We start from the raw sequence: 27361 nt of genomic DNA, 5'->3' as shown, positions 1-27361 counted from the left end.
TAAGACTGAGCTGGAGAGTTGCGGAATGGAAACACGCGCGCTATTACGCACCAAACACACAGACACCTTCCCCCCCCTCCCTCCGCGTCCGCACCTACTCCGTGCTGCAGAGAGATGAATCAAGCGGGTTTCCGCCCAAGAGCCCAATTCCACTGGGAACTGGTCACACACACATCCCGATTTTCTCGGCCAAGTACATGACTGGACGCCGCTTAGTGTTTGTGCACGCTGCGATCCACAAACCGTTTCCAAGTCGTTAGCCGCCATCCACAGAAGTTGGACGGGGCGCAAGTTCACAGGAGCCCCGATCGTTCTCCAGCAGCTCTTCAGTGCAGGATGGTGTGTGTAAAATTGCTTCCAGGTCCAGGCTTTTCACGTGGGGACACTTTTCCCTACCCCGCGTTTCCCCCCCCCCGTCACCTCGGATCATCAATGACATAGACTCGGCGGTGCAAACCTGGAATGGCGGGGTTTGCGAGAGATCCCGGTCTCCCCCCATCCCACTTATGTTTCCTCCTCGGGCCTTGGCATGCCCTAGGAGACGGCAGCCTTGCAGCGCCATCCTATGCAGGTCTACTCAGAAGTAAGCCCCCGTGAGGCACCAGTAAGACTGGGAGACAGTCGTCATTGGCTCAGGCTGCAGTCCCTTACGCGCTTCCCTGAGCATAAGTCCCGCTGAACTCCGTGGGAATGACCTCTGAGCAGACCTACCTACGGTTGCGCCTAGGCGCTAATAAACCGGCCCTGTTCTTTTCTCGCTAAGCGCAGCAGCCAGCCAACTCTTTCTTGCTTTCTGCCGCCAGACGAGCTCCAATTGCCGCCGGGCCGTGTTTGCAGCAAATGGAAGGACGCGTTGCTCTTCAAGGCTCCTTGTCTTTTCTGCCGCCTTTGGCTGACTCCGTCCCCCCACCTCGTCCTTCCTCTCCACTTGCTTAAGTATCTGACCCGCCTCCCCGGAGAGCAGCAGTGGGCAACTCGGCCCTCCTCTCGGGGGGAAATGCCAAGTAGTGGTGGTAATGAACCATTGCTTGTTTATTTTATTTTTATTATTCCCCTTCTCCCCCCTCCCCCCAAAAATTATCCCTTCGAAGGCTGAGGGACAAGGCGCCTTTTATTTTACAACCAGGTAAAAAAAACAGCCGGGTGAGTGTGTGTTTCTTGTGGTGAAAACACACCACGCTGGGCTTCGACCGGCTGAAGCGAGTCTCCTCAGAGCAAGCGGTTCTGTCAGTGGCGGGAGAGAAGCGCCTCTTGAGCATAGCTGTCAACTTTTCCCTTTTCTTGTGAGGAATCCTATTCGGAATAAGGGAATTTCCCTTTAACGTTGACAGCTATGCTCCTGAGTGTCCGCGGGCGCCCACCTGTGGGAACAGGAATCTCCTGCGCGGGAAACCTATCGCTTCAGGCGAAATTTACGCGGGCCGAGGCGAGGGGATTCGTCACTCGGCCTGGCTAGAGGGCTTCGGGTGCTGCTGGCTTGAGGAGGAGGAGGAGAGCGCGAGGGCCCAGCCTCTCCCACGGAGTAGCCCAGGCACCCCCAACCTGCGGCCCTCCAGATGTTTTCGGACTACAACTCCCATGATCCCTAGCCAACAGGACCAGTGGTCAGGGATGATGGGAATTGTAGTCCAAAACATCTGGAGCGCCGCAGGTTGGGGGTGCCTGGGGTAGCCTGTCAGGGCAACGGCGAGTCGTGTTTTTGCCTCCTCCCTCAGATCCTTGATTCTCCCGCAGGAAAGAGCGGGAAGTTCCTCACAGGAGGAAGGTTTATAATGGCGCAGTAGTTTGCAGCTGCCCCTTCTCTGCGCAACTCTAGAGCCCAGCTGCTGAGGATGAGGGAGGGATGCGCGCGCAAACGACGCGCAGAGTTGGAGAGGCGTCGCGGGGGTTGGTTTGCTTTCCGCAGCGGCGACGGCGGCGGCGTCTGGGACCGTTTGCAAACCAACAGCACCTCCTGCAGGGTTCGCTTTGCTATCGTCCAACGAAGGTAGGCAGCAAGACTCAGAAACCGTTTGTTAGAAGCAAGCCCTAAGGTTCATTTTTTTACAACTTTCCAAACTTCCTTCTCCAAACCGACCCCCCCCCCCAATTCACCACGAGACAAAACAGACTCGGTTAGGGACAACACATTTCTTACAAGGGTGTTTCGTTTTGTTTTTTTGCGGAGGGTAGGCGCTGCAGTCACATTTTTATATATATTTGGGTGCACTCTTGCCATATCTGGAGCAGTTCCAGTGTTTTTCTTTTAAAAAATATGTTTAGGGGTACTCTCATTTTCCTACTCATATTGAAATACTGCCCCTCAATGAGGCCAAACTTAGATTCACAAAATGTTTAGGGGTATGCGTACCCCCAGAAAAAAAAGCACTTTGCAGTTCTAAAAAGGTAAATGTGTGAAAAGGCAGAGAGTTTGGTATAGTTAATGTGCTTTTCCAAACTCTCTTGCTATATGCTGGGGTTTTCAGGATTATTGGAGCTTCTCCTTCAGCAAAATTAAGCTGATTTTTATATATTGTGGAGTTCCTACGGGATGAGCAATGGCAGCAAGAAAGGTTTTCATCCATATCCAGTTGCTTATATTACACTGTTCACAAGGGCAAAATTTTAGCCTTGATTGCAAATCTTCTGCCTTAAGCCACCCAATTCTAGTAGCTTTCTATATATATATTTTTTAAAAAAACCTGTGAATAAGCCGAAAGCTTTCTGCTCATACTTCAAAATGGTATTCAAAAATGTTTTAAGGGCAAAACAGCAAGATGCGCTTTAAACTTGCTCTCGCCTGTTGCTCTGTCAGAACTAAGTTCCACAGGCTGATCTGGAGATACAGGTGCTTGCTCGATACGATCTCAAAATATACAATCACAGAAACATTCACCATAAGCTTCCCAGCTGAATATTCTTCATGACTGCATCCGTCTGAGATACATTGGAAAGAGGCAATGAGCAGCATTAGGGTGCATTGCATGGGTCAGGTTTAGACAAATGAACAGAGACAGCTAAAGGCCTTTCCATCCGACCAGAAACACAGGAGAAAATAAATAAATCCAGCCACATGTTTGTGGTTTACCTTGATGAACTGCCCTAACAGGAACCAAACTGGAGCACATAGAAACGCTTACTAAAAATAGAGGAAACACATTTCTCTCACAGGAGGATTAAGTCTAGCAACAGCAGCAGCTGGGTGGCAAGCTGCCAGCACAGACAGGCTTGAACCAATGCCCCTTTTCTATGTGCGACAAAATAGGCCACTGTTGTTGTTTTTTTGTGGGGAGAGACTGCTCTTTTCAGAGAAAAAAAGATGCCTTGTACTGCTTATGTTATTCTGAAGGTCCTTTCCAAGTGGGGTCACAAATTTGACTGGGCTGAAAGGCATTTTCAAATGCAGACTTAGTGCCAAAATTATGTCCTCTTTTCTTTGTTCTCAAGCATAAACTCTGAAATTGTAAGCCCTGGGCACTTCATATTAAGTTCTTGCCCAGTGTCAGCTTAGAAACAAAGAACACAATGATGTTGGGATTTTGTGTCCAGGTATAAGGGTATTGCTTCTCAGAGCATCTAGTGAAGAAGGCGACATCTTATCGGGCAAACCAGCATAAGAGACTGCCTTTTCCTTTACGCTCCAATGTAATATTTAAAATGAGTATCCTTGAAACAGTACCATCTATGGATCAAATAGAAACAGAAAGCATAAATGCAGAAGCATTATTGATGAGCACTTTATCACTGTAGAAGGCACTTTCAGTACTCTCTCTAAAGCTTAAGTCAGAAATACTGTAAAACCTGACATGTGGGGTTAAAGTGATTTGTAGGGTGGCAAGATGGTAAACTCTTGTGGTAAACTGCAATAGCCATTTTGTATACATCATTTTTACATTAGCCACATGGACCTTTTGACCTAGAGCTAGCTAGAAATGTAAGCACAATTTTGGAATGACAAAGCTGCTAGGTGAACTAGATTTACCATTATTCAGGGGTTATCCTGCAATCGTTTCTTTTTTCACCACTCAATCCTATGTGTGTTTTCTAGGAAGGGCCACTGAATTTAATGTGTCTTATTTCAAAGTAAGAATTCATGGCATTTCAGCCCTGGTGCCATTTAGTTTATTTCTTCTAATGACAGCATTAACAAGCTAATGCAGTGTGCAGTCACACCTACTTTTAGCATTTGATACTTCCATTATCTTTTAATCTCTTACGGTAACACTCATAGGAAGGTGTGAGATGCTTCAAAGGCTAAGCTTTGAAAGGCAAGGCACCTCTACTGGACACTGATTTCTGTGATATGCAAAAGCTTCTGCATGGTGGTAGAAAAACACACCAGAACTATAGCAGAAATGAAGAAGCAGAAACACTCCTTGTCTGTACCTTGAATTCAATTGCACTTCTTAGTTTTCCAACTCCCTTGTTATCTGTGCCTTTAAAATAGCAGAGATATCCCAGAGAATAAAGTGAACATTTTTTGGGGGGGAATCAAAGTTTATTTAATGTAGTTCATCCCTGAACATCTCTTTAAAAAACTACAACCCAAACCCTAAAGAGAAATCTACTGTCTGACAAGGTTAAGACTAGAGCTGACACAACAGTCCTACAGCACATGATATCTACAAACTGTGAAGGCAGTAAATATTCTTCCCATGTCTTGAGAAATAACTCGACACTGCGGTAACATGTACCAACTAGGGCTCAAGATGCTTAGATAGCCTTGACCAAGTTATACTCCACAGGAGGTCAAAAATGTTGGCTACACACTTATGTGGAACTATGTTGCTGTGCTGTTTTAACTTAAGAAATTGACCTCTTAGGGGGAACTTGGGGTGGGGAAATGCCTTGCTTCAAATATAATCAAGCGTTTTGTTGTCCGTAAAAGTGATTTTACCCAGATACTATTGGCATCATTTAATATAACCTGGAACCCTTGCTCCGTTCCTCACAAGAGTATTCACATCTATCACCAAGCAAGGATAAATTTTATTTATTAGTGAAGCTCCCACTTCTACAGAGGATTGCAAAGTACTTTTGCACGTGAATTTCTAAAACAAGGGACAATAACCTCCACTTACCCCACGCCAAAATAAAATCACATGGTTTCCTACACAAACTGAAGACACGTTTATTTTGTTAATAATCCCTTCACGTTTTGAAGCCTGTACATGTTTGCAACATATATACAAAATGCAAAGGGTTATTTGAAGTGAGAGAGACAGACAATTTACTGAGAACAGTCAATCTGAAAGAACGAGAGGTGTATGTTAGGAGCCCTTACTGAAGGATTCAAAAAAAGATGCAAGCAGTACATCTGCCACCCACATTATCTATTTTTGCCTCTCTCTGCTCCTGCTTCTCTCTCTGCGCTCCATTTTACTGTATTTGTCTCTGTAGCTCTCTCTGTGTTGCTCTCTGCGCACGTCTGAGCTGCAGCTTTTCGCTTCACTTTTCCTGTGCCGCTGCTCCTCATTCGGGCTATAAGTCCTGTACCTCCTGTCAACGTCTCTCCCGCTCCTTTCCTCCTTGCTCTGGCTCCTGCTTCCGCTCCCGTACCTTTCAGATTCTCTTCTCTTGTCTGTGTTATCATTTCTGCTTGTTGTGGGCTTTCTTCTGCTCTCAGAGGAGCTCCATTTGTTGTTCCCTCCAGAACTATCTTGCTTTAAAAGTCCACACTTCTCTCTATCTTTGTCCTTGTTACCATGACTGCTGGAGGGATCTTCATAAAGTTTCCCCTTAGTCTTCGCCTTCTCTTCAGAATCACTGCTGCTAGCCTCTGAAAACTTGGCTTTTCTTCTTTCCTTAGAATCCATCTTCTTTTGTGCTGCTTTATCTCGGCTGTCAGTCTCACTATCACTGTTGCTTTCTGAAGAGTCACTGGAGGATGGGGAAGAGGACCTGCTCTTATGTTTCCTGTGTTTACTTTTGCTTTTTCTCTTCTGCTGCTTTTTCTTCTTTCTATCTCTCTTCTTCTTCTTCTTCTTTTTCTCCAGGCGATCCAGTTTCCTTTTATTTTGAGCATGGAAAAGTAGAGCAATTAAGCAGGGAAGTATGGCAGGGGAATAATGTTATATTTTAGAGGCCAGACCTTACGCAATATCAGACTGTGACAAGTTTACTATTTAAAAAATAAGAACACACTCTACTCCCAAACTTGTCACCTGCTGATGAAATGTAAGAGGCAAAGGGAGCAATTTGCACCTGGGCCATAAAGGTAGTTTTGCTTTGGTGTTGTTTTTTTTAAATAGACACGTTCTAAATATTTTTAAATAAAACCTTTCTTTCAGTGTTCTAGGATCTAGATACCTTATTTACCTGTGAGTAATATTATTTTTTATAAAAAGTTTGAGAGGCACAGTATCATGGCTCCAGTCCTGTCAAAAGTGCCAGGTATGGAAAAAACAGATATGGTAGGATGCTTTTTGTCCCCCTAACACGCTGCCTGGGACACATGCTTCTTCCCCTCTAAGCCTGAAACCAGCAAGGGGCCACGCAGGAACAGGATCCTGCTTGCGTGGATGGGGAATTGTATGTGCATGCCTAATTCTCAGCCCATCCAGCAGCAATGGTTGCATGTGCATAGCCTCGCCTGATGATCAGTGACGGTGCAAACACACTGTTTGGAAGAGGCAGCATGGCTGGGTTGGATTTAGAATCCCTTCCTCCCTACCAAGCATAGCTGCTTATTGTCTGAAGGTGCTACATGTGCCCCCACCAAGATGCTGTGCATGCAGATGAGTGTGTTTTATTTAAATTTATAGTCTTGACTTTAGACACTAGTTGCCCAGGGCAGCTAGCAATAGTAATAAAAATTATTATTTTTTTAAAGACTCCATCCACAATGAAATGCAACACTGTTGGAAGAAGTAAAGTTGTTAATAATAATCATCATCATCATAATAATTAATGGCATTCTGCTGTTTTAAGAGGCTCAGTTATATGTAAGTCCTAGTTTCCCAAAATTGTTGTGGCTAATTTCATTAATTATTCTGGATTAAGGAGTTCGGTTAACATTTCATCCAGTAAGAACAAGTATCATTTCCCCCCATATTGTATATATTTTTCAACTGAACATATTTACAACTGTAGAAGGTTGTTGCCATATATAATTCGTTCATTTCATGTTATTGAGAGAGTCCTTCTGTCTGCCCTTGATGAAATATACAAAAAGACAGCATTCAGACTTAGAAAGAACTAGCTGAAACATCTCCTCCATATATAGGCCTAAGAGCACACTATAGACAAAGTAAATAGAGGGAAAGGTATTTCAGAATTTCAGCTTTAACTCCCCAACCTTGAGAGGTTCTACTGAAAACATGGGAAGTGCTCCAAAGTGGTGCATTTAATATTGGAGCAAAATTTATTAAAGGTGCAGTACATTATCACCAATATCGCTTAGGATTCACCCACCCCCAATATTATACAGTGGTACCTCGGGTTACATACACTTCAGGTTACATACGCTTCAGGTTACTGACTCTGCTAACCCAGAAATAGTATCTCAGGTTAAGAACTTTGCTTCAGGATGAGAACAGAAATTGTGCAGTGGCAGCGGGAGGCCCCATTAGCTAAAGTGGTGCTTCAGGTTAAGAACAGTTTCAGGTTAAGAACGGACCTCCGGAACGAATTAAGTACTTAACCCGAGGTACCACTGTGTGTGTGTGTGTGTGTGTGTGTGTGTAAATAAATAAAAAAACTTTGGGTGTTTTGTTGGTAACTTTTAAAGAAGTACTACTATATCTGTTAGCATTATAGTTACCTCAGAAGTTTCTGTTTTTGCTTAGTTGTCAAGGATTTCAAAAATTCCACTTCTGGATCATCTTCCCCTTCACTTGCAACAAATTCCTATACAATGAAAATGGGAATAGGTTGCTATGGAATACAAACAGAAATGGCAGCACTTATCTTATACCTTAATGACCATGACAAACAATATGAATATTATTATACAGTTGTATCTGGGCTCCCAAATGCCTTGCAAGTCGAACATTTTGGCTCCCGAATGCCACAAACCCAGAAGTGAGTGTTCTGGTTTGCAAACGTTCTTTGGAACCTGAACGTCCGACCCAGGTTCCGCAGCTTCCGATTAGCTGCAGGAGCTTCTTGCAGCCAACTGGAAGCTGCGCCTTGGTTTCTGAACATTTCAGAACCTAAACATCCGACCTGGGTTCCGCAGCTTCCGATTAGCTGCAGGAGCTTCTTGCAGCCAACTGGAAGCTGCGCCTTGGTTTCTGAACATTTCAGAAGTCAAACGGACTTCTGGAACAGATTCTGTTTGACTTCCAACATACGACTCTATTATATTAGGACAACAACATGTTATTTTATAGTTGACTGAGGAAACATATGGCTTTTTTGAGAAGAAAATGAGTTAAGAATGCCACAACAAAGCGACCTACATATTTGGATAGAGGTTTTTAAAATTTACTTAAATGAAGTAGCTTTGTAAAGTCATGCTAAAAAGGAGACAGTATGGGAATAAATATTCACAAAGTCCCAATAATTCTGAACCGAGGAAGACCATACTCTTTATGGAGGTATTGACTGGTTGAATAGTTTACTTGCCAATTTTAGGCTTTCCCCTTTTCAAACAATATGTTTCCATTTTAACATTTAAGATCCTTTTATGTGCTTTGGTTTCTCATTTCTTGCACACTGGTCGGAGCTCAATTTTTATAAAGTACAACTCAAATTAGACATAAAATGCACACCCCACACTGAGGGCCAAGTTAGATGTGACAGCAGTTGGTCCATGTCTTTAAATGCAGGACTTGCATGTAGAAAGGAGAGGGTGGAGATGTCCAATTTTAAAAACAAAGGTTGCGTGTGAGTGAGAGGAGCAGAATCCTCATCCCTCCTGAGGCTTATCTCCATGCAGCACTTTTATCTCAGCCAGGCACACATCTAATACTGGAGTCCCAATTGGGGGGAAAGTGTCTGAAGAGGAACTACAGGGAGAAAAGCCACAGGGGTCACGTCCTTTCACCTGTGTGCTTTTTTTAACATTTAAAATCAGAACCGCTCTCCATTTTTTATACGTGACTAGTGCAGGCTTCCTCAAACTCGGTCCTCCAGATGTTCTGAGACTACAGTTCCCATCATCCCTGACCACTGGTCCTGCTAGCTAGGGATCATGGGAGTTGTAGGCCAAAAAACATCTGGAGGGCCGAGCTTGAGGAAGCCTGGACTAGGGCAACTCTGTGTTTTAAACACACAGATCTGCAATCTTCATGTGTAACTTGTCCAAGAGTCTGAGAAGAGATTACCGTATTTTTTGCTCTATAAGACACACTTTCCCCCTCCTAAAAAGTAAGGGGAAATGTGTGTGTGTCTTATGGAGCGAATGCAGGCGGGAGGCTCTGCTCAGCGCTCCCTTTAAAGAGCCGCGTGGAGCCTCTTGGGGGCTTTTCCCTGAGGAGGGAGAAGGGCTGCCCTCCAAGAAGCAGCTTTTAAAAGCTTTCTCACCAGTAAATGCAAGCCTACACGGCTCCAATTGTCTCCTTTGGATGCCACCAATGAACAGGGGAGAGCCAGTGGAAAGACCACAGCGGCAGACCCTTTGTCATCTCCCATCAGCCTTGACTTGCTATGTGTTTTCCAAACTTGCCTGTATCCTCTTCCTGGAGCACCCAAGGTAAGTGTTCTGGATTGCACCTTCCAAACATGGCATTGCCTGAAGGACATTTTCATTATTTCCCCTCTGGCTTCACCCACTGGTTGCTCTGGCTAAGGCAGCCTCTTAGGATAAGGCAAAGGTAGCAGAAGCTAAAACTATTTCCTCTGGCAGGTATTAAATCACTACTAACCCACAGGAGGCATTTCATTTATTAAACTATGGGTTGGAAAAATTATTTTACACCTGTCACTCTGGATAACAAAAAAGAAGAAGAAGTGGAAAACACAGTAAGTTTCAGGACACACATCCCTTGCTCTATCTATTCAGCTTTCCCATGGATATGCATATTATAAAAACATTAAGTAACAATTCACAAGCAATCACATTTAGATTTACAGACATTTTCAGCTTACTGATAAAAAGATCATTACCTGTGATGGATCATTTGCGGTCAAGTTTCTCCCCAGTACATTTTGTTTCAGTGCAAACCCACTGTTTCTCATCTCCGCTATTAGCTCCAAGGGGTGCATTGATGGCCCTGTTCACCAAAATCACAGTTTGAATGTATCATTTATATCTCTCTACCTTTTTTGGACTCCACAGTGGGAATTCGGTTGAAGCTTTGTTAAGTAAAATCACAGCTAAATCAACTCAATAATCTTCTGCTGAGCAAATAATCAGATATGATTTTCTAAAACAGCAGTCTGGAGATTCAGATGGAAAATAATTGCATTTTTCTTTAAGTGCAAGGGGATTCTCTTCTTATGTAACTTTGTCATGTTGAAAACAATATATTTTAGGTATTGTCTGCCTGTAAGCTTTTGATAAAAGTACAAAAATAAAAAAGCAAGCTTTGAAAGCCATGCCAACTTTAAGATGCAAATGTTTTCTGATACCAAGAATAAATACGAACACATACTTTTAAGAGGGATACTTTAAAGATGTTAGAAAAAATAGTTTTCAGAAAATTAAATGTTGTTTAAAATGCTTACAATATAAATCTCAAATGAGAGTATGCAAGTCACATGGCCCATGATTTGTGGAAGGTCTACAGAATCACAAGAATTAGATGTCTTAAATATTTAATTTTCACTCATAAAATTTATATACTGCTTGATTGTAGAAAAACCTCAAGGAGTTTTTGCTATGGGTAGATACAAATGTAATGATTCCTTTCTCCTCACTGTGATTAGTGGCTCAAAAATCGGATTGCTCTCTTCCCCTCTCTGCTATGTTTGCCCAGCCCAGGAACCTGCCTTATTATTATATCTGTACCAACATGAACCACATTTAACCTTAACCACAGCATACTTGGCATGTATAGGATTGGACTATAACTACCTTTTTGCTCTTCAGGTGGAATTGCATGTTAAAATTGTTCTTATTCTGTCCCCCCCCCCCAACCTGGCAAAATGCCAGTATGTTACATTAGCCTTAAGTATTTTTTAAATTTGTACTTCCAAACGATATTCTGTCTCATCAGCATGATGGCACATTCATTATGGAAAAAAGAGGTGGTTTGCTGCATTTGGTACTGGAAGCCTCTTAGCATTACTATGAATTAGCTAGTTATTACTTATCAACTGATAGTGTTCTTGTTGTCAGTAACAACAGCTTAGGCAGAGCTACCTGCTTCATTCTCACCTTTTGCTGTTTCTATCTGCTGTCATTCATTTATTAGCCAAACTTTTTGTTTAAAGCAGCTCTCAGAAATTGTGTGAATGTGCCCACAACCTGCTTTCACAGCACAACACCTCTGCATGCTCAGGTACATGTTCGTCTCTCACAAGGGCACACTCCCAGCCCAATGAAAGTTGGGGTGCCAGAAGTTGTAGGGATAAAACATCGAAGATCGGTTTTGGAGGTTTCATTCAGAGAACTGAGATATTTTTAAGACTCAACACATAAAGTTCTCTTGTGCTGCTAATACTGTCTCTTGCTAAATGTCAGCTGAAGTTATTTCCAAATTTGCCTGCCTTAGAGGTTGGGTGTGCATATAGGATCATATAAGGATAAAAGTTGTCCGCAAGCAAGGCGCAAAAGAAGATGAACTTTGGATTTTTAACATCCCGAGTCACCTTCCTTGAGGTTATTGATTTGCCACCACAGGCCCTCTCTTCAGAAGTTGCTGTTGTTGGTATGTGATTTCCTCAGTAGGGTGGGTTTGAGGCTGAAGCAGTTACGGTTTCAAATTCAGCACACTAAACGCCAACCTTAACTGCTCTGTAAAGCTTGGCCCTGTAATCTAGCCTTATGTTCTGTCTTTTATTTATTTATTTTTCTAGTTCATCGCCAAACAGCACGATATCTGAGAATCCTAGTGGTTGTTAAGAATGCCTTTTAAAGTGGAACACTTATACAGAGTTTAACTGCTAGGCCAATGTTGTGTGTGAATGATATAAACATCTCTCCTCCCCCTGCCCAATATAAAATGAAAGCAGTGTCTCAATAGGCTCTAAATCTTCAGTGAAATGTATAAAAAGGCATTATAAGAATACAGATTCAGCTGATGTCAAAGAAAAGAGTAATTTGCAAAATGAGGGTACAAAATGAGTGTTCAGTATTGCTATAAAGGGTGATCCTTTGGCGGATACGTAGAGGTGCTCTTCAAGATGCTACTAATATGTATACATACACACATAGGCTGCAATCCTATACATGCTTACCTGGGAGTAAGTCTCACTGAACTTGCGTCCAAGCAGAAATGCATAGGATTGTGTTGCTTGAGTTGTGGTTGAAATAAACGCAGGGCATTAGTTGGGAAACACACAGGTTGGCAGTTGCCTCCCCCATTGGTGTTTCAAACCATGTTATTATTCCTCAAGATCATTCCTTTCTCGTAAGGTGGTATAAAAGTAACCGCATCAAATGCTCTTAGATATACTACTTTTCTTTTAAATAATGCAACTCTTAATTATATCAAAGAACAGGCCTTTGAATCTTGCTTAATGCACTCTGTCCTCTTTACTGAAATCTGAACAGGGTAGCAGTGTGTGGCATTGCAGCTTAAGCAAATCAAAAAGTGCATGCTGATTCACAACTGAAGGCGATTTCTGTACTTCTTAGCTTCTTAAGTTTAGATTTGGATTTCAAGAGGTAGAAAAAAGGAACAATAAGCATGACCAAAGCATAGGACAGAATGAGGGAGGGGCAAGTCTGGTTCTCCAGCTCTGTCCCTTGTTCTGGTAGCTGTTCTCATAAGGGGTAGATAATGAAGTAACAGCAAGTGTAATTTAGGCTGTTATCATAATGCAGGGGTGGGAAACTCTCTTGGCCCAGTAGGCCAGATCTTTATCACACACACCCCATCCCCACAGGCCACCTCTGACAGGAGGGTGGGACTACTCACTAGTTAGTCATTTGATGTCAGGTGATTGAAACCTGTCAAAATGCAGCATTTTGTACTTGGGACTTGCAAAGCACTTTGTGTAGCTTTCACCGAATGCTTGAAACCAGTTGATTGCTGGGCTTTTGGGAAGTGCTGTCAAAGGGGTTTTGACAGAGTCCACAAAGCCCATTTCAAAGCCCTGTCCTTACCTGCCCCACACCTGATGTCATATATGTCATCACGTGTAAGGCAGGTGGAGATGGCTTTGCTGAAATTTGGCCTGCGGACTGGGGGTTCCCTAACCTGCTATAATGTCATGTTAGTGAAGGGCCTCATTCTCCAAGCCCAGTCCTGCTCCTCCTTTGTCAAACAGTTTCCCGCTGACAAGGGAAACCTGTAAAGATGCCTTGGGGGAATATATGTACAGCCAGACAACACAAACGTAGTTACAAGCATTTCAGCAAGGACAACAAATGGTGATATATTAAAAGTGTGTGTTGTGTTAGAGTGGGAAGGTCAAGAATAGAGAGAGAGACAAGGAGATTTCATTGAGTCCTGCATGCAGAGTTCCATCTTGAGGTGGTTAGCTTTAAAGCCAAGCCTCAGAAGGAGACAATTTTTGCACAAGACTCAGTTGCTATTAGGAAAATGCAAGGTTGCTATCGGTGACTAAAAGTGAACATGCTGCCCTCTAGTGGCTGGCTTGGATACATTCTGAAAATGACAAGTAAATCAGAAACCTCTACAGTATTTAAAAACACACTCTCTCTCCTTCAAGCTCATGTAAGGTGGCAAAACCTCATTATGATTTTTTGAAATGTCTCTAGGTTGTATCTTCATGTGGCAGCCCTTTATACTGGTTGCTTATGCTTATTATGTCATCATCAAAATGGTCAATGCCATCTTTCTCTAACTTTTCTAATTTAAGCTATAATGTGTGAACAAAGTGAACCAAACAAGTATAAAATTTTAGTCTGGACTCTGCTGAGAGGGCACACTGAACAACAGTACAGTGAACAATTCCATTTTTTCTTCTTTGCTAGGAGTGATTTTGTCATGGTGTGTTGAAATGCATCAGGGGGCAACCGATGTCAGTTTTTGGTATGCCATGAATTCTGTCAAATTTAGAATATTTAAAATAGGAATTGGTTTCCCTGCCTTGCTGCAATAAAGCATGTGCCCACTGACCATTAAGTACAGATGGTTAGCTATAGGAAACACAGGTTTAACATGTACAGTGGTACCTCAGGTTACATACGCTTCAGGTTACATACGCTTCCGGTTACACACTCCACTAACCCAGAAATAGTACCTCAGATTAAGAACTTTGCTTCAGGATGAGAACAGAAATCGTGCTCCGGCGGCGCAGTGGCAGCAGCAGGAGGCCCCATTAGCTAAAGTGGTGCTTCAGGTTAAGAACAGTTTCAGGTTAAGAACGGACCTCTGGAACGAATTAAGTACTTAACCCGAGGTACCACTGTATTCATAGGGCCATTCTTCAAGCAAGTGTGTGCAAACTTTCTTTGCACACCTCAGTTTACGATTGATGCTGACAAATAACCATTCTATTTCTGCAGCTTCTAATTCTTGTTGGCTTAGTTTTTAAAACATTTTCTGATATCTGTATTGTTTATTATACAGTGATACCTTGGCTTAAGAACAGCTTAGTTTGTGAACAATTTGGATTAAGAACGCTGCAAACTCAGAAGTAGATGTTTTGGTTTGTGAACTTTGCCTTGGAATAAGAACACGTTTCGCTTCCTGTTGAGTGTGTTTCATTTGAAAATTGAGTCCCCCCGCTGCTATGGGAAAGCACGGCTTGGTTTAAGAATGTTTTGGTTGATGAACGGATTTCCAGAACGGGTTAAGTTTGTAAACCAAGGTATCACTGTATTTTGTTTTTGTTTTGGAGTCAATATTTTGCTTTGCATCCACGATAGCACCACACAGACACATACCGTATTTTTCGCCCTATAGGACACACTTTTCCCCCTCCAAAAATGAAGGGGAAATGTGTGTGCGTCCTATGGGGCGAATGCAGGCTTTTGCTGAAGCCTGGAGAGGGAGAGGGGTCGGTGCACACCGACCCCTCTCGCACTCCAGGCTTCGCGCGGCTCTCCGCAAGCCAGGGGAGGCCGGCAGGAAGTCGCGCCGATCTCCCCCGGCTTGTGGAGAGCTGCCTGCATCCCGAAGCCTAGGGCGAGCTGAACAGCACGCCCCAGGTTTCGCGCGGCTCTCCGCAAGCCGGGGGAGCCCGGCACGACTTCCTGCCGGGCTCCCTAGGCTTGCGGATAGCAGCCTATTCTGGGGGCTGGGGTTGTGGGAAGCTCGGGCTTCCCCCGCCCCAGCCCCACGCCTGGGGGGGGGGATAATTTTTTTTATTTATTTCCCCCCCAAAAAACTAGGTGCGCCCTATGGGCCGAAAAATATGGTACATATGGATTGAATGAAAAAACCTACCCTAAATTTTAATGCCCTGGCTGCATTTTGAAGTTGCTCTAGATCGCACTTCTAAACCTATCTACCTGGCAGCAAGTCGCACTGTAATTAAAAGGATTTATATTCCATCTGAAAAGAAGACATGATATTTAAAAGGTGTAAATCTTAAACAAACCCTGACTGAGGGCCAGACAGTAAATTTTAAGATAGCAGCAATTGTCTATGGCAGCCATGTTCTGTTACTACCTGTTGTACAGAGAGTAAGATACAAAATATAAAACTAAATCCCATGATAAAACTAAGCTGATCCCATGATATCACCAAGTTCTGCAGCTCCCTGCTCTTGTTTTGTGTCAGTAGAACCCATTGGCAATGGGCATGGTGGAAGAGCACAATGTGGAACATTGTTTTGTTTTAACATGAGGCAAGTTCTACTGTAACAGAAGGAAGAGAGGGAACGAGTTTCCCAGCAGCCATAGTTAGTGGTAGCCACATGTTTCTTGCAATGTTCAATCTGGCCCTCAGAAGAAGCAGAAGTAATTGTGCCCCTCCAGTAGTTTTGTCATAGTTCATCAATGGTATAAATAATTAGCATTTGCTGGTAGTTAACTAGAAGACAAAAAGGCTAGATTAACATTAGGGATCTTTTGGATGCAACTGACCACACCTTCAGGAAAATACACAGCGCCAGTTCACCTCAACTGATAGAGTTTTGCATTTAATTGCTACCTTATATTGATTATGAACCTGGAAAGTTACAATCAGTGGGGGGAAATATATTTTTTAAAAATCTAAAACCAGCTTAGCCTAAAGAAGCATTTTGATTGCCTAATTTAACTTTGTAAAGGCTGTAGTAAAGCTTATAGCTGGTCTCGGTAAACCTCGCAGCTGGAATATTCTCACACTACCATGTAGCTTTCCAGTGATCAAAGTAAGTTACTTTATATATCAAACTAAGATTTCATAATGGAAATAAATGCAACACCAGGGGGGGTGCAGTTGTCATGAAATAATTACACTCCTGGGAGATTACAGACAAGGCTGTACCCCAGGGGTGTGATTATCCCATGATAACCACATCCAGTGAAATTGCCTTATTGCAAAAATAATCTCCATTCACCAGCAAGATATATTATTCAATAGGAGACTTGTGAAAGCGGAGAGATTATATTTTTTTAAAGGTCTGAATCACCAACTGGATTAGTACTATGGTCTGTATACAAAGGGAAAAATGAAACCCACACAGACAGAATGCATGTTATTTCTTCTGTCTGCTACTGTATAGAGCTGTGCTGTTTTGTATTGTTAAAAACAGACACCCATTCTTAAGGAACAAGGCACTCATCAGCACCAAACAGGGGCTTTAAACTGTATGGGTGCAATCACCCTGATGCTATTCTGTACAAAGCAGGGTTTGCTGGTCCAGAAGGGCAAAAGAAGCGCAGCGACCCACCAAATGCAGCCACTTCCCCATAACACCCCCAGTCTCTCCCCCCCCCGCTTAATCACAGTGCTTTACCCCCCCCCCTCACTTGCACACTAAAATCACCCATGGCCTATCTTTCTGCTTGGAATCTGCACTGCTGTCGCCTGCCCCCCAACTCTCCAGAAAGGGGCAAGTGAGTGATAAAAACACCTATTTCTGCAAGCCATTTCCTATAGAAAAACAGTCCTCAGGCAGGGCAACCAGACCCACTACTCCTCTAAATAGCCGCCTTTCCTTGATTGGAAACACCTACCCAATCAGGACACAACTATTTGCTGCAATTTACATAAAGTAGCTTGTTCAATCGATCAATACCCACAACCAATACATCAGAAGTCCTTCAAAAATATTCTTTCCCCCCGCTACCCCGACCCACCCACAATTTTATTCTGATTCATTTAGGATACACATTGCTGCTGTTGCAGTTCTGTGCTGAGAGAGAGAGAGCAGCTTAGCAAACACACCACTTCAGAGGTTTGGCAAGAAAACAGTAGAAGGAGCAGACAGGCTGTGCTGCTTTGGTTTAAAGCAGGGACAAGAAACGCCGACAAGAATGTTTGGTTTATGTGCTGCACTGGGAGAAAAAGCTCTCATTTCTCAGTGCAGCACACAAAAAAAGCTCTTGCCCAGCCCTTAGCCTCACTGTTTCCGCTCCCCCTACCCGCTAACCTTGCTTTTTCCCTACCTGTTCCTAGCCTATTTATTTCTGCCCCATCTCTTAAGCACAAGAAGCTGCTGACTGTGAGACTCCAAGATCGGGTGGTAAGTTGTAATGGAAAAGGAAAGATCGGGTGGTAAGTTGTAATGGAAAAGGAAAGAGAGATAAATAAATCTGCCGTCCCCATCTCGACAGCTCCACCAGCCCCAGATGCCATCTGGTTGGGGCAGATCAGTGTAGGATGTGAGTGGAACCAGGTGTAGTTGATTCCTGCCATGCAGCCAGAGAGCTTTGAAACCAGCACTGCTAAGTTCAGTGTGTTCTTGCTGGAAAACCATCCCTGGATGGCACCTTCAAGAGTGTGACAAGGGTGAGGGTGTCCCACCTTTCCTCTAAAGGAGGCTTCCCAACTGGAAACTTCCCAACTGGAATTCATTAGCAAATCTGATACTGTGGACTCAATAGAGAATGGGCTGGCTATCTCACTGACTTAATTTAGGTGTTGATTTCCACTATCTTCCTATGTCAATTCATCACCAGTGGCTTTTAGGTAGAAATTGGTCATACACACTGCGATGACATATGGCATTCATCTGTGCAAAGTAGCAGGATGCATCTACTGTTATGTCTTGGACTGATCGACCTTTAAGCTTCACTTTGCTAAACCCATACAGTGGTACCTCTGGTTGTGAGCGGGATCTGTTCCGGAGCCCCATTCGCAACATGAGCAGAATGCAACCCACGTCTGTGCGGGTTGTGATTCGCCACTTCTGTGCATGACGTCATTTTGCGCATCTGCGCATGCACGAGCGGCGAAACCCAGAAGTAACCCTTTCCGGTACTTCCCGGTCGCCGCAGGACGCAACCTGAAAACACGCAACCTGAAGCTAATGTAACAAGAGGTATGATTGTACTATGTACTGCAACATACCTGTTAAGCCTAGTATTACGCAGGACTCTTTGCTATTTTTACTGCAGCAGATGATCAGTTACCCCTCTGGAAATTATTTCCAACATACTAACAATGCCCAAAATTTTACTCCAGAGTTTTAACAGAGGGTGCTCCAGAGACCGTCAAAAACTATGAAAGTAATCTGCAAACTGCTGAGGTTTAATAAGCAATTCACAAGGATAGGCAGAAGATAGACCATAGCTCATTAGCCAAAAGTGAGAAGGGTAGCTTTTCCAGCCACTTCATGGCCTGCCTGTGCAGGCTGTGTCTTTGTGAAGTGTATTTGTATGAAAGAGAGAGTGATGCATCTGTGTCTGTGGTCTATAGGTGTGTGATGAGTGCCTGCATGTGCATGTGGAGTGGTTGCATGGTAAGGGAAAATAACTGCACTTGTTATTAGACAACAACAGCATCATTGTGTGTGTGGAAAAGTCAATACAGTCATACCTCTGGTTGTGAACGTGATCCGTGCGGGAGGCAGGTTCACAACCCGCAGCATTTGCAGCCTGAAGTGCTGCGTCTGCGCATGCGTGTGACGCAATTTGGCGCTTCTGCGCATGATGTCATTTTGTGCTTCTGCGCATGCGTGAGCACCGAAACCCAGAAGTAACCGGTTTCGGTACTTCCGGGTTTGGCGCGGTCTGCAACCCGAAAACACGCAACCCACAGCGTTCGTAACCCGAGGTATGACTGTACTGTGTTATTTCCAAAATCAGGACCGGCGGGACACGGCTGGCAAGCATGAGGTTGGCTGGTGGAAGGGGTAGAGGGAAGCAGCAACGAGTGCACATTCTCTCATTCTGTGTTGTGCTATGTCCCCAATGGCAGCCACTTTGTGACTGGCACCCACAACACTTAGAAGTGGAAATGTGCCCAATGGCCAAAAAAAAAGTGACCGCTATACTATAATGCAAGGTTATTGCAGAAACCAAAGTTGTTGAGTGCAAAATACTGATGACAACTCTAAAATGGCAGGGCTGAATCACGAATGCTGCAAAGCAAAGAAAGTCACACTTTCTTTTCTGGTACACAGGGAAGGCTTCTTTCCCTTCCACTGTCAATTACTATCACTGCCAGTGGTTACTGGAAAGTTTCCTTTTTAATTCTAAAAGCCCCAAGAGGACCCCCTCAGCCTAAGAGAATCCAATCTGCGAAAGAAGGCCTCTCTCTCTCTCTGTCTCTCACTGATATGAATAGATAGCAACACTGAAGATCACCAGGGGAGGTGAGAGAAGAGCAGGGATTTTAACTTAAGTCTCCTAGGCCTAAGGATATATATTTGTTATACAAATAGAATGGATATACAGTGATACCTTTGTTTAAGAACAGCTTAGTTTATGAACAACTTGGATTAAGAACGCTGCAAACCCAGTAGCTGTTTTGGTTTGTGAACTTTGCCTTGGAAGCAGAACATGTTCCACTTCCTGTTGAGTGTGTTCCATTTGTAAGTTGAATCCCCCACTGCTATGGGAAAGCATGCCTTGGTTTAAGAATGCTGTGGTTTAAGAACGGATTTCCGGAACGAATTAAGTTTGTAAACCAAGGTACCACTGTATTTAAGTTTAAAGAACTGAGCACAAGAACATCCACCATTTGAACCATGAATAAAGGCAAGGCAAAAATCACAACTCAGTGTGTAATATTAGAGAACTAAAGAACAGTACTTAACTTGCCGGCAGAAGCAAAAAAACTCCACCCGTTTCAAGAAAGAGATAGATAAATTTAGGGAGACTATTTGCACTTGTCCACAATACACCAAAACTTCAGATTATTTTCTCAGTTCCCTGAATGCTACCAACGTGGCATGTGGCAATGTGGTAGAATGTGCAGATACCAAGTGGAATGTGTTTGTGTCCCAATACAACTTCCTTTTGTGTAGGGCAGGGGTCTGCAACCTTTAAGACAAAAAGAGCCACTTGGAACGAAGGAAAAAAAACTGGGAGCCGCAAAACCATTGCGACATTTAAAACAGTGGGGAGTGTCGGGGCACACAATGCGCCTCCTCCCCTCGCTAGTATCTGCCCCGGAGCCGCGGCAAAGGTGTAAAAGAGCCACATGCGGCTCCGGAGCCGCGGGTTGCTGACCCCTGGTGTAGGGGTAAGGAACCTTGTTGAGCGCGAGGGAACCTTTTGGGGGCCGCATGCCAGTGGTGGATAGGGCCAGAGGCAAAAGTGTATGTACACTACAGTACTTTGTACAGTAGGCTAGTTTCTAAACACCTTCTCAAACCCTTCTCCATCTAGACAAGCAAGAGGCATTAGCAGAGTTAAAGCTCACATTAGCTGAACAAGAATATTCAGGGTGCAAAACAGGGCCAGTGACAGGTGTGGCCTGGGACTCCCCAGACAGAGAGGACTAGGGAGCCTCATTTGGTCCCCTGCTCCTGATTACACATTTCCTTCCCAAGCTCACAATCCTATGCACACTTACTGGATAGTATGTCCCCTTGAAGTCAGTGTGGCTTGCTTTTTAAGTATAGGATTGCACTGTTACATTTATTTTTTTTAATGTATATTCTTAATTAGCTCTGAGAGCAATGGGCAGGTATCCTCTCTGTGCAGTTCCAGAGAATACTCCTAGCATCCTGTCCTCCTTTCTTTCCTGGTACTTAAGGGATTCCCCTGTGCCTTGTAGCTGTAGTGTGAGTTGTGCCAGGAAATCCAAGAGCTTTCCATCAGGATGATGTCATTGCCCACGTATTGGCAGTGACGGGAGGGGATCAATGCTGCATGGGGCCACAAATGCACCCAGCATATTGCCTTAGTTTTTCAAGGCACACTTCAGTCCCTCTGGCAACATGCTGTAGTACTCCAGCATAGCTTGGGAGTCACTGAATCAGATGGCTCACAAAACACAGAAGGAACATTATTCCTTTCAGAGAAGTGGCACGAAAATGCTTCTTCAAAACAAATTCCTATGCAAGTGCAAGAATGGGTTTGAGAAAATATTTCAAAACGTATTTTGATAGAATAATAAAAATACATTTAAAGTGCTTACCTGAGCCATCATTGGAAACAGAGCTTGCATTAATCCCAGAAAGGCCGAACAAAGGGCATTCTCTGTCTGTGTTCACGTGGCCCCACTTGTGACATTTAATGCACCTCACATTCCTCACCTGAAACAATGCCAATATTGACATAATTTTACTCTTCAATATCCCCGTCTGTCCAATGAAACAGCTGCATGTTAAAAACCTAGTAAAATATTATGTACGTCACTGAACATTTGAAATTCACCATGAAAACAGGAGGGGAGGAAATGCACAAAACTTGCCTGGATGCCAAATGGCTGGTCTCTAATGTTCATGTCATCCTTAGCATATCTGTTAAAGTACAAGAAGGTATATAAGTATACATAAGCTCAACACTTATACTATTATTGGGGATTCAAACGATGTAGAATTAAGAATAAAGGAGAGCAGTTTCATTCGTGAAACCTTGGGTTTGAATGACATCAAATACTTTACAAGTTTGTGAAATTACAGCATCATTATTTAGTCAAAACTGTCATGTTCAGCAAGTCAAGGAAGTTTCACTTAAGGAAAAAACATGTTGTTTACACACTTTCTATCATGTTTATTATTTTTTAATATTCTAATGATTTCCTGTAGCTTTGAGTTTTCTTGACTGCTGTTTTGTTACTCCTGCTTCTGTTCTGTCATCAAGATGTATATAGTTTTTCCATATTTGTGAACTTCTTTTTAGACTTTTAACTGGAAAAGTAGCATTAGAACTAATTTAAATAAATACATGCATTGAGTTAGATCCATGTCTTGCATGAGAAGAGAGGCATTTGAGTAAGATTTGAATCCCACCGATTCCCCCATTCTGCTGCAACCTCCACCCCCTTCTGATGCTGTTCTGGAGGCAGGGACCAGAACTCTTTTCATACTTCCATGAATCTTCCCATTGTGTGAAGAATGTCAGTAATACTGGAAGTTTACTCAGCTGAGTTTGGTCAGCATTTTTCTTTATCCATTCACCTCTCCACAAGTTCATGGATTTTATATTTATTTAGATCTGATATAGGAGCCATAGGACTCAGTTGATCCACTTTTGAAAAACAGGTCAAAGATAATACCACTTGAGAGGGCCTTTTTCTGTTGTTTTATTTAAAGAAGATTTCAACCTTGAGGAACTAGGAAAACCTTTTCAGACTTAAGACTTTAGAGCACATACTTTTCAGACTTTAGAGCACATACTTGAAAATAAACTCTGCATACAGCATTATCCAAATAAGAAAGGGATAATTCTTACTTTTCACGTGGAGCTACCTTCTGCCATTCAAATTTGTACTCAGTCTCTCCTTCTTGCTAAAAACAACAAATATAAAGTCCTGTTAAAAACACCTGGTTTGAAATTTATGCCGAATATAATGGGGGGGGGGGAATAAATTTCAAAATTACCTCTTTGCTCTCTTGTTTCATTATCAGCATAGAAGGAAAAGATAAGACGAAACATTAGAAAAGACAAGTAGATATCAATATTGCAGTCAACATCCAGATAATAGGATATCATCTCTAAAAATCATAGAGCACTTATTAAATCCAAGTATTTTCCTTATTTAAAAAAATGCAGATTTATTTGCAGTCATGTAAACCCCAAGGTCTTATTTCTAGACTTATAGCTGAGGCTGCAGTAATACATACTTTCTTATGAGTAAATCTTATTAAACTTAGTAGTAGCTACTTCTGAGTAAACCTGCCCAAGACTCTGCTTTAAGAGTCTTTTCATAGTATTCAGACCTTGGATACAATGTAGGATCAAGTTCTATGAGCTATTATGCAGGGTTCCAAGCTCAGCAGAAAGGGATAATTTATATATTTGTCAAAATAAAAAAATTCCTTCCAGTAGCACCTTAAAGACCAACTAAGTTAGTTCTTGGTATGAGCTTTATATATTTGTGTTGATGTTAGAAATTACCTTTCTTTGCTCCTGGTGGGGCCTCATACATAAAGTTTAGACCATTCTTCACACGCTCATCACCCATAAGCAATCTATACAAAAAACAATGAGAATGATCACAAAGAAACAGGAGATGGGTGTCTTAGATACTAAAACATTTTAAAATAAAATAAAATGGCAACTCCCCATTTATGTGTGGGTTACGTTCCAAGGCTTAATGGTTTAAAGCCAAAAAGGAGAGGAGGTACAGTACCGTTGTATAAGTGTTCTGGAATAGCAATGGCTTCAGTGAATACAACTTACCATTTTTCAAATAAAAGTTTGAGACTCAAAAACAGATTAGTAGTATGAGAAGTCCCAAACTGAGATGCTTATATATGCTAGATTTTGGGAAACCAAAAGTAGAGGGGTTTTTTTATCTACTAAAATGTAAGATTAAATGTTGTTTCTCACCTGTTATCATAACATTCCTGCTCTTTAAGGTATTGCTGCATTAACTCTTCTTGTTTCTTTTTGTCGTAAGTTATTTTCTGTTCTGCCATCCATACCTAAAGGGAACAAATATGATATAAGTATTTTCACTTTATATCCAATCAGTGAGCCAGTATGGTGTAGTGGTTGAGTGGAGGACTCGTAATCTGGTGAACTGGGTTCGATTCCCTGCTCCTCCACATGCAGTTGCTAGGTGACCTTGGGCTAGTCACACTTCTTTGAAGACTCTCAGCCCCACTCACCTCACAGAGTGTTTGTTGTGGGGGAGGAAGGGAAAGGAGAATGTTAGCCACTTTGAGACTCCTTAGGGAAGTGATAAAGCGGGATATCAAATCCAAATTCCTCCTCCTCCTCTGTACTGAAATTCTGTAATCCAAATAAATTAGGAAACACTGCCAGCATATGTGTAAACACAGTTACATGGTTTAAGAGATTAGATAGTATTTTGACTATCTGGTGTGCTGGTGGTAGAATTTGGAAAATCCCACATTATCCAGAAATTGCTTACCAGTACACTAACTTTGCAGTTCAATTTATTTCAGTAGTATTAACTTCCAAGAAAATAAGGTGTTAACCACATATTTAGCATTTTGTCCTAATCTGTAAAATGACCAGCTTTTGGAGGTTTGTAGCAGGGCATCAAAATAATTGTCAGATAAAGATGACAAAACGTTAACTTTTAAGCTTCACCATTCTGTCATATATTTATACCCTGCCTTTTCCCCTGACAGGGACAGTTTAAGATATAATCCGCTCTGCCCATGCTAGATGGCATTCACCCAAGTGTTCTTGAGGGCCATTATTAATCTTTTAAGTGAAATATATAACTTAACGTTAAAGTCAGTATCCATAGTGGAGTGGATGATAATAAGCAACGTAAAACCCATACGTAAACAAATAATCCAGGGGGACCCATGTAATTACACACCTGTCAACCTCACAGGTACACCCTTCCCCAATATGACCCAGGTAGTTGGGTGACAATCAAGAGCAGATTGAGGGGGGCAGGCTTTAGGGGACAGAGAGGAAGGGGAAGTACCTGCATGTAATACTGAACATCACCCACGGTTTTCACAATGACAGTTCTCAATGGCCTGTATCAAATTGGCGCTTACTTGCTAACCTTGAGAGTAAGACCTATTTAGCTCAGTTGGGGCTTACTTTCGAACAGGCATATATAGAATTGCCCTGCTGAACAACAAGGCACTGAATATGAAATATTTTAAGCGCTCATCAAGGGCATATAGAACTGTAGAGTTGGAAGGGACCCTGAGGATCATCTGATCCAACCCAACCTCATGCGGGGATATGCCGCTTTCCTCTACAGCAGAGGTCAGCAAATTTTCAGCAGGTGGCCGGTCCACTGTCCCTCAGACCTTGTGGGGGGCCAGACTATATTTTGAAAAAATAAAATGAACAAATTCCTATGCCCCACAAATAACCCAGAGATGCATTTTAAATAAAAGGACACATTCTACTCATGTAAAAACACGCTGATTCCCGGACCATCCGCAGGCCAGATTTCGAAGGCGATTGGGCCGGATTTGGCCCCTGGGCCTTAGTTTGCCTGCCCATGCTCTACAGCAGGGATGTACAACAGGTCGATCGCGATCTACTAGTAGATCCCTGCGATGTTTTGGTAGATCGTGGTCGATCTCTGGCTCCCTTTCCTCTGCGTAGGTAGATCTGACTCCTGCCCTGCACCCTCCATTGTTTGAACTCAGGAAGGGAAGACGGAGTTCCCTCTGAGTGGCTGTTTTCATCCACAGTGACGCTATTGTGAGTGAGTTAAGTTCCCCAACTTCCCTTGCCTTCCTCCCAAAAACGGAACTCCCCTCCCCAAAGAAGCCTGCACCTTAACCCCCCAAAACTGGTCTTTCCTCCTCCCCAAAAAAGCTCAACAACTTTGAGCTGAACCCCTAAAAAAATGGGGGTAGATCACTGCCAGATTTTAATTCTGTAAGTAGAAGCAGTCTCTTGGAAGTTGGCCACCCCTGCTCTACAGGGATTGAACCTGCAACACTGGCTTTATCAGCACCATGCTCTGTCCAGGGTGAGCTATCCAGGGTGATTTAATTTTAAAAAGTAGTAAGAGGACAGATGCTCCACCAGGGTCAGCCCAAGACATTTCAGCAACTGAGGCAGACCCCAAAATGGTAGTATCATTTCTACCCCACCCGCCAGGGAAGAAGGGGTGAGAGAGGATCTGCATCAGGAATAAGAGGGGAAAGAGAATATTTACAGATAAATTGCAAACAGATAAAAACACTGGCAGGATTATTGTAATAACCTGCAGTTACATAAGAGTATATATTTAAAGAAGATAAATAAATGCGTAAGTTAAGTGAATTTGGATATGCAGAAGATATTAAAAATTAAGGAACCATGGAAAGCGGGGGAAGGAAGTCAAGTTTTAAATTGTCAAAATGATTGTAAAATCAGTGAAATGTATAATTATTTTTTTAAAGGAACAAGAGGGGAAAGAAAGCTGGGCATCGGGATCTTCTGCCCCAGCGTATGGATCCAACTCCCTTCAGGCCCCCCCGCCAATAAAATATTTGAGGGGGCTGGGCCCCTCCAAAGTTGATGGGCATTGCCATTCAATTGATGCTGTGCACCATAATCTTGTGATCCAGAGGGAGCAGCTTTCTTGCCTGCTCCCTAGTATTTTATTCAAATTGGCCTCCCTGCTGTCGTCAGAGGCAGTCGCCCCACTTTGCCTCTTAATTCCCCCCCCCCAACGTCCCATGGCTCAAGTGGTCACAAAACCAGGGCTGCGGATGCTGGGATGACGGAAGGGATGACCTGAAAATATTCCAGGCTGTGAGGGTTCGCTTTGTGCTAAGAGGAACCCACCCCCCAAAAATCCTAGACCCGTAGAGTTGGAAGGGACCCCCGGCGGTCATCTAGCCCAACCCCCTCATTTCTAAAGCACCCATGGCAGAGGCCCATCTGCTTAAAAAAAAAAAAAAAACACCTCCGAGGAAGGAAAAGCCCACCACCTCCAGAAGGAGGCCTTTCCACTATCGAACAGAAGACAGAAAGCATCCCACACCCACCCACTGGAAGTTAAAAGGGGGAGGCCTCCCAAAGCGAGGAATAATACACGCTGACTCTACCACGTCTGAACGGGCCATGGGTGCATTGGCGGTGTGTGAAGCGTGTCGGCTGGGTTGGGGGGAAAGGAGAAACCCGCTGGTTCATCTCCTCCTCCTCCTCACCTTTTTGATATTGGACTTGGAGGCCGGGTGGAAGTCCTTCTTGCACATGAAGTTGGCGAATGATTTCCCCATGATGGCGGCGGCTTCGGCTTCCGGCCACCGGGAATTCGGGCGGCGGCGGCGGCGACGGACCCTTTTTTTACCTCAGGAATGGGACGCCTGCCTCCTTGACCGTAGTATGAACGAGGCTACGCGGGAGGCGAGCTCGTGTTTACGACCCGGGTCTTCCTGGGCAGGCGCCGGCATTTCCTGGAGGAGGAGTCGGAGGACTCGGCTGGGGGCC

At 43.4% G+C, this 27361-nt stretch overlaps 1 protein-coding gene across 1 annotated transcript; it reads right to left on the bottom strand.

The window, feature by feature from the left end:
* Window positions 1-5085: 5085 nt before the first annotated feature.
* On the bottom strand, window positions 5086-27181 carry CIRSR (corepressor of RBPJ and splicing regulator). The gene is given in 11 exon segments (XM_081184422.1): window positions 5086-5321; window positions 5324-5988; window positions 7742-7827; window positions 10030-10136; window positions 21459-21576; window positions 21735-21783; window positions 22718-22774; window positions 22776-22809; window positions 23384-23457; window positions 23819-23913; window positions 27079-27181. Coding segments are annotated over 11 exon segments (1407 nt in total). The 5' UTR covers window positions 27151-27181; the 3' UTR covers window positions 5086-5271.
* Window positions 27182-27361: the final 180 nt, after the last annotated feature.

The sequence above is a fragment of the Podarcis bocagei genome, assembly GCF_964188305.1.
Source record: "Podarcis bocagei genome assembly, chromosome: 1".
Lineage (NCBI taxonomy): Eukaryota > Metazoa > Chordata > Lepidosauria > Squamata > Lacertidae > Podarcis > Podarcis bocagei.
The sequence above is the reverse complement of the archived record's forward strand: the minus strand, read 5'-3'. Positions and strand labels throughout refer to the sequence as shown.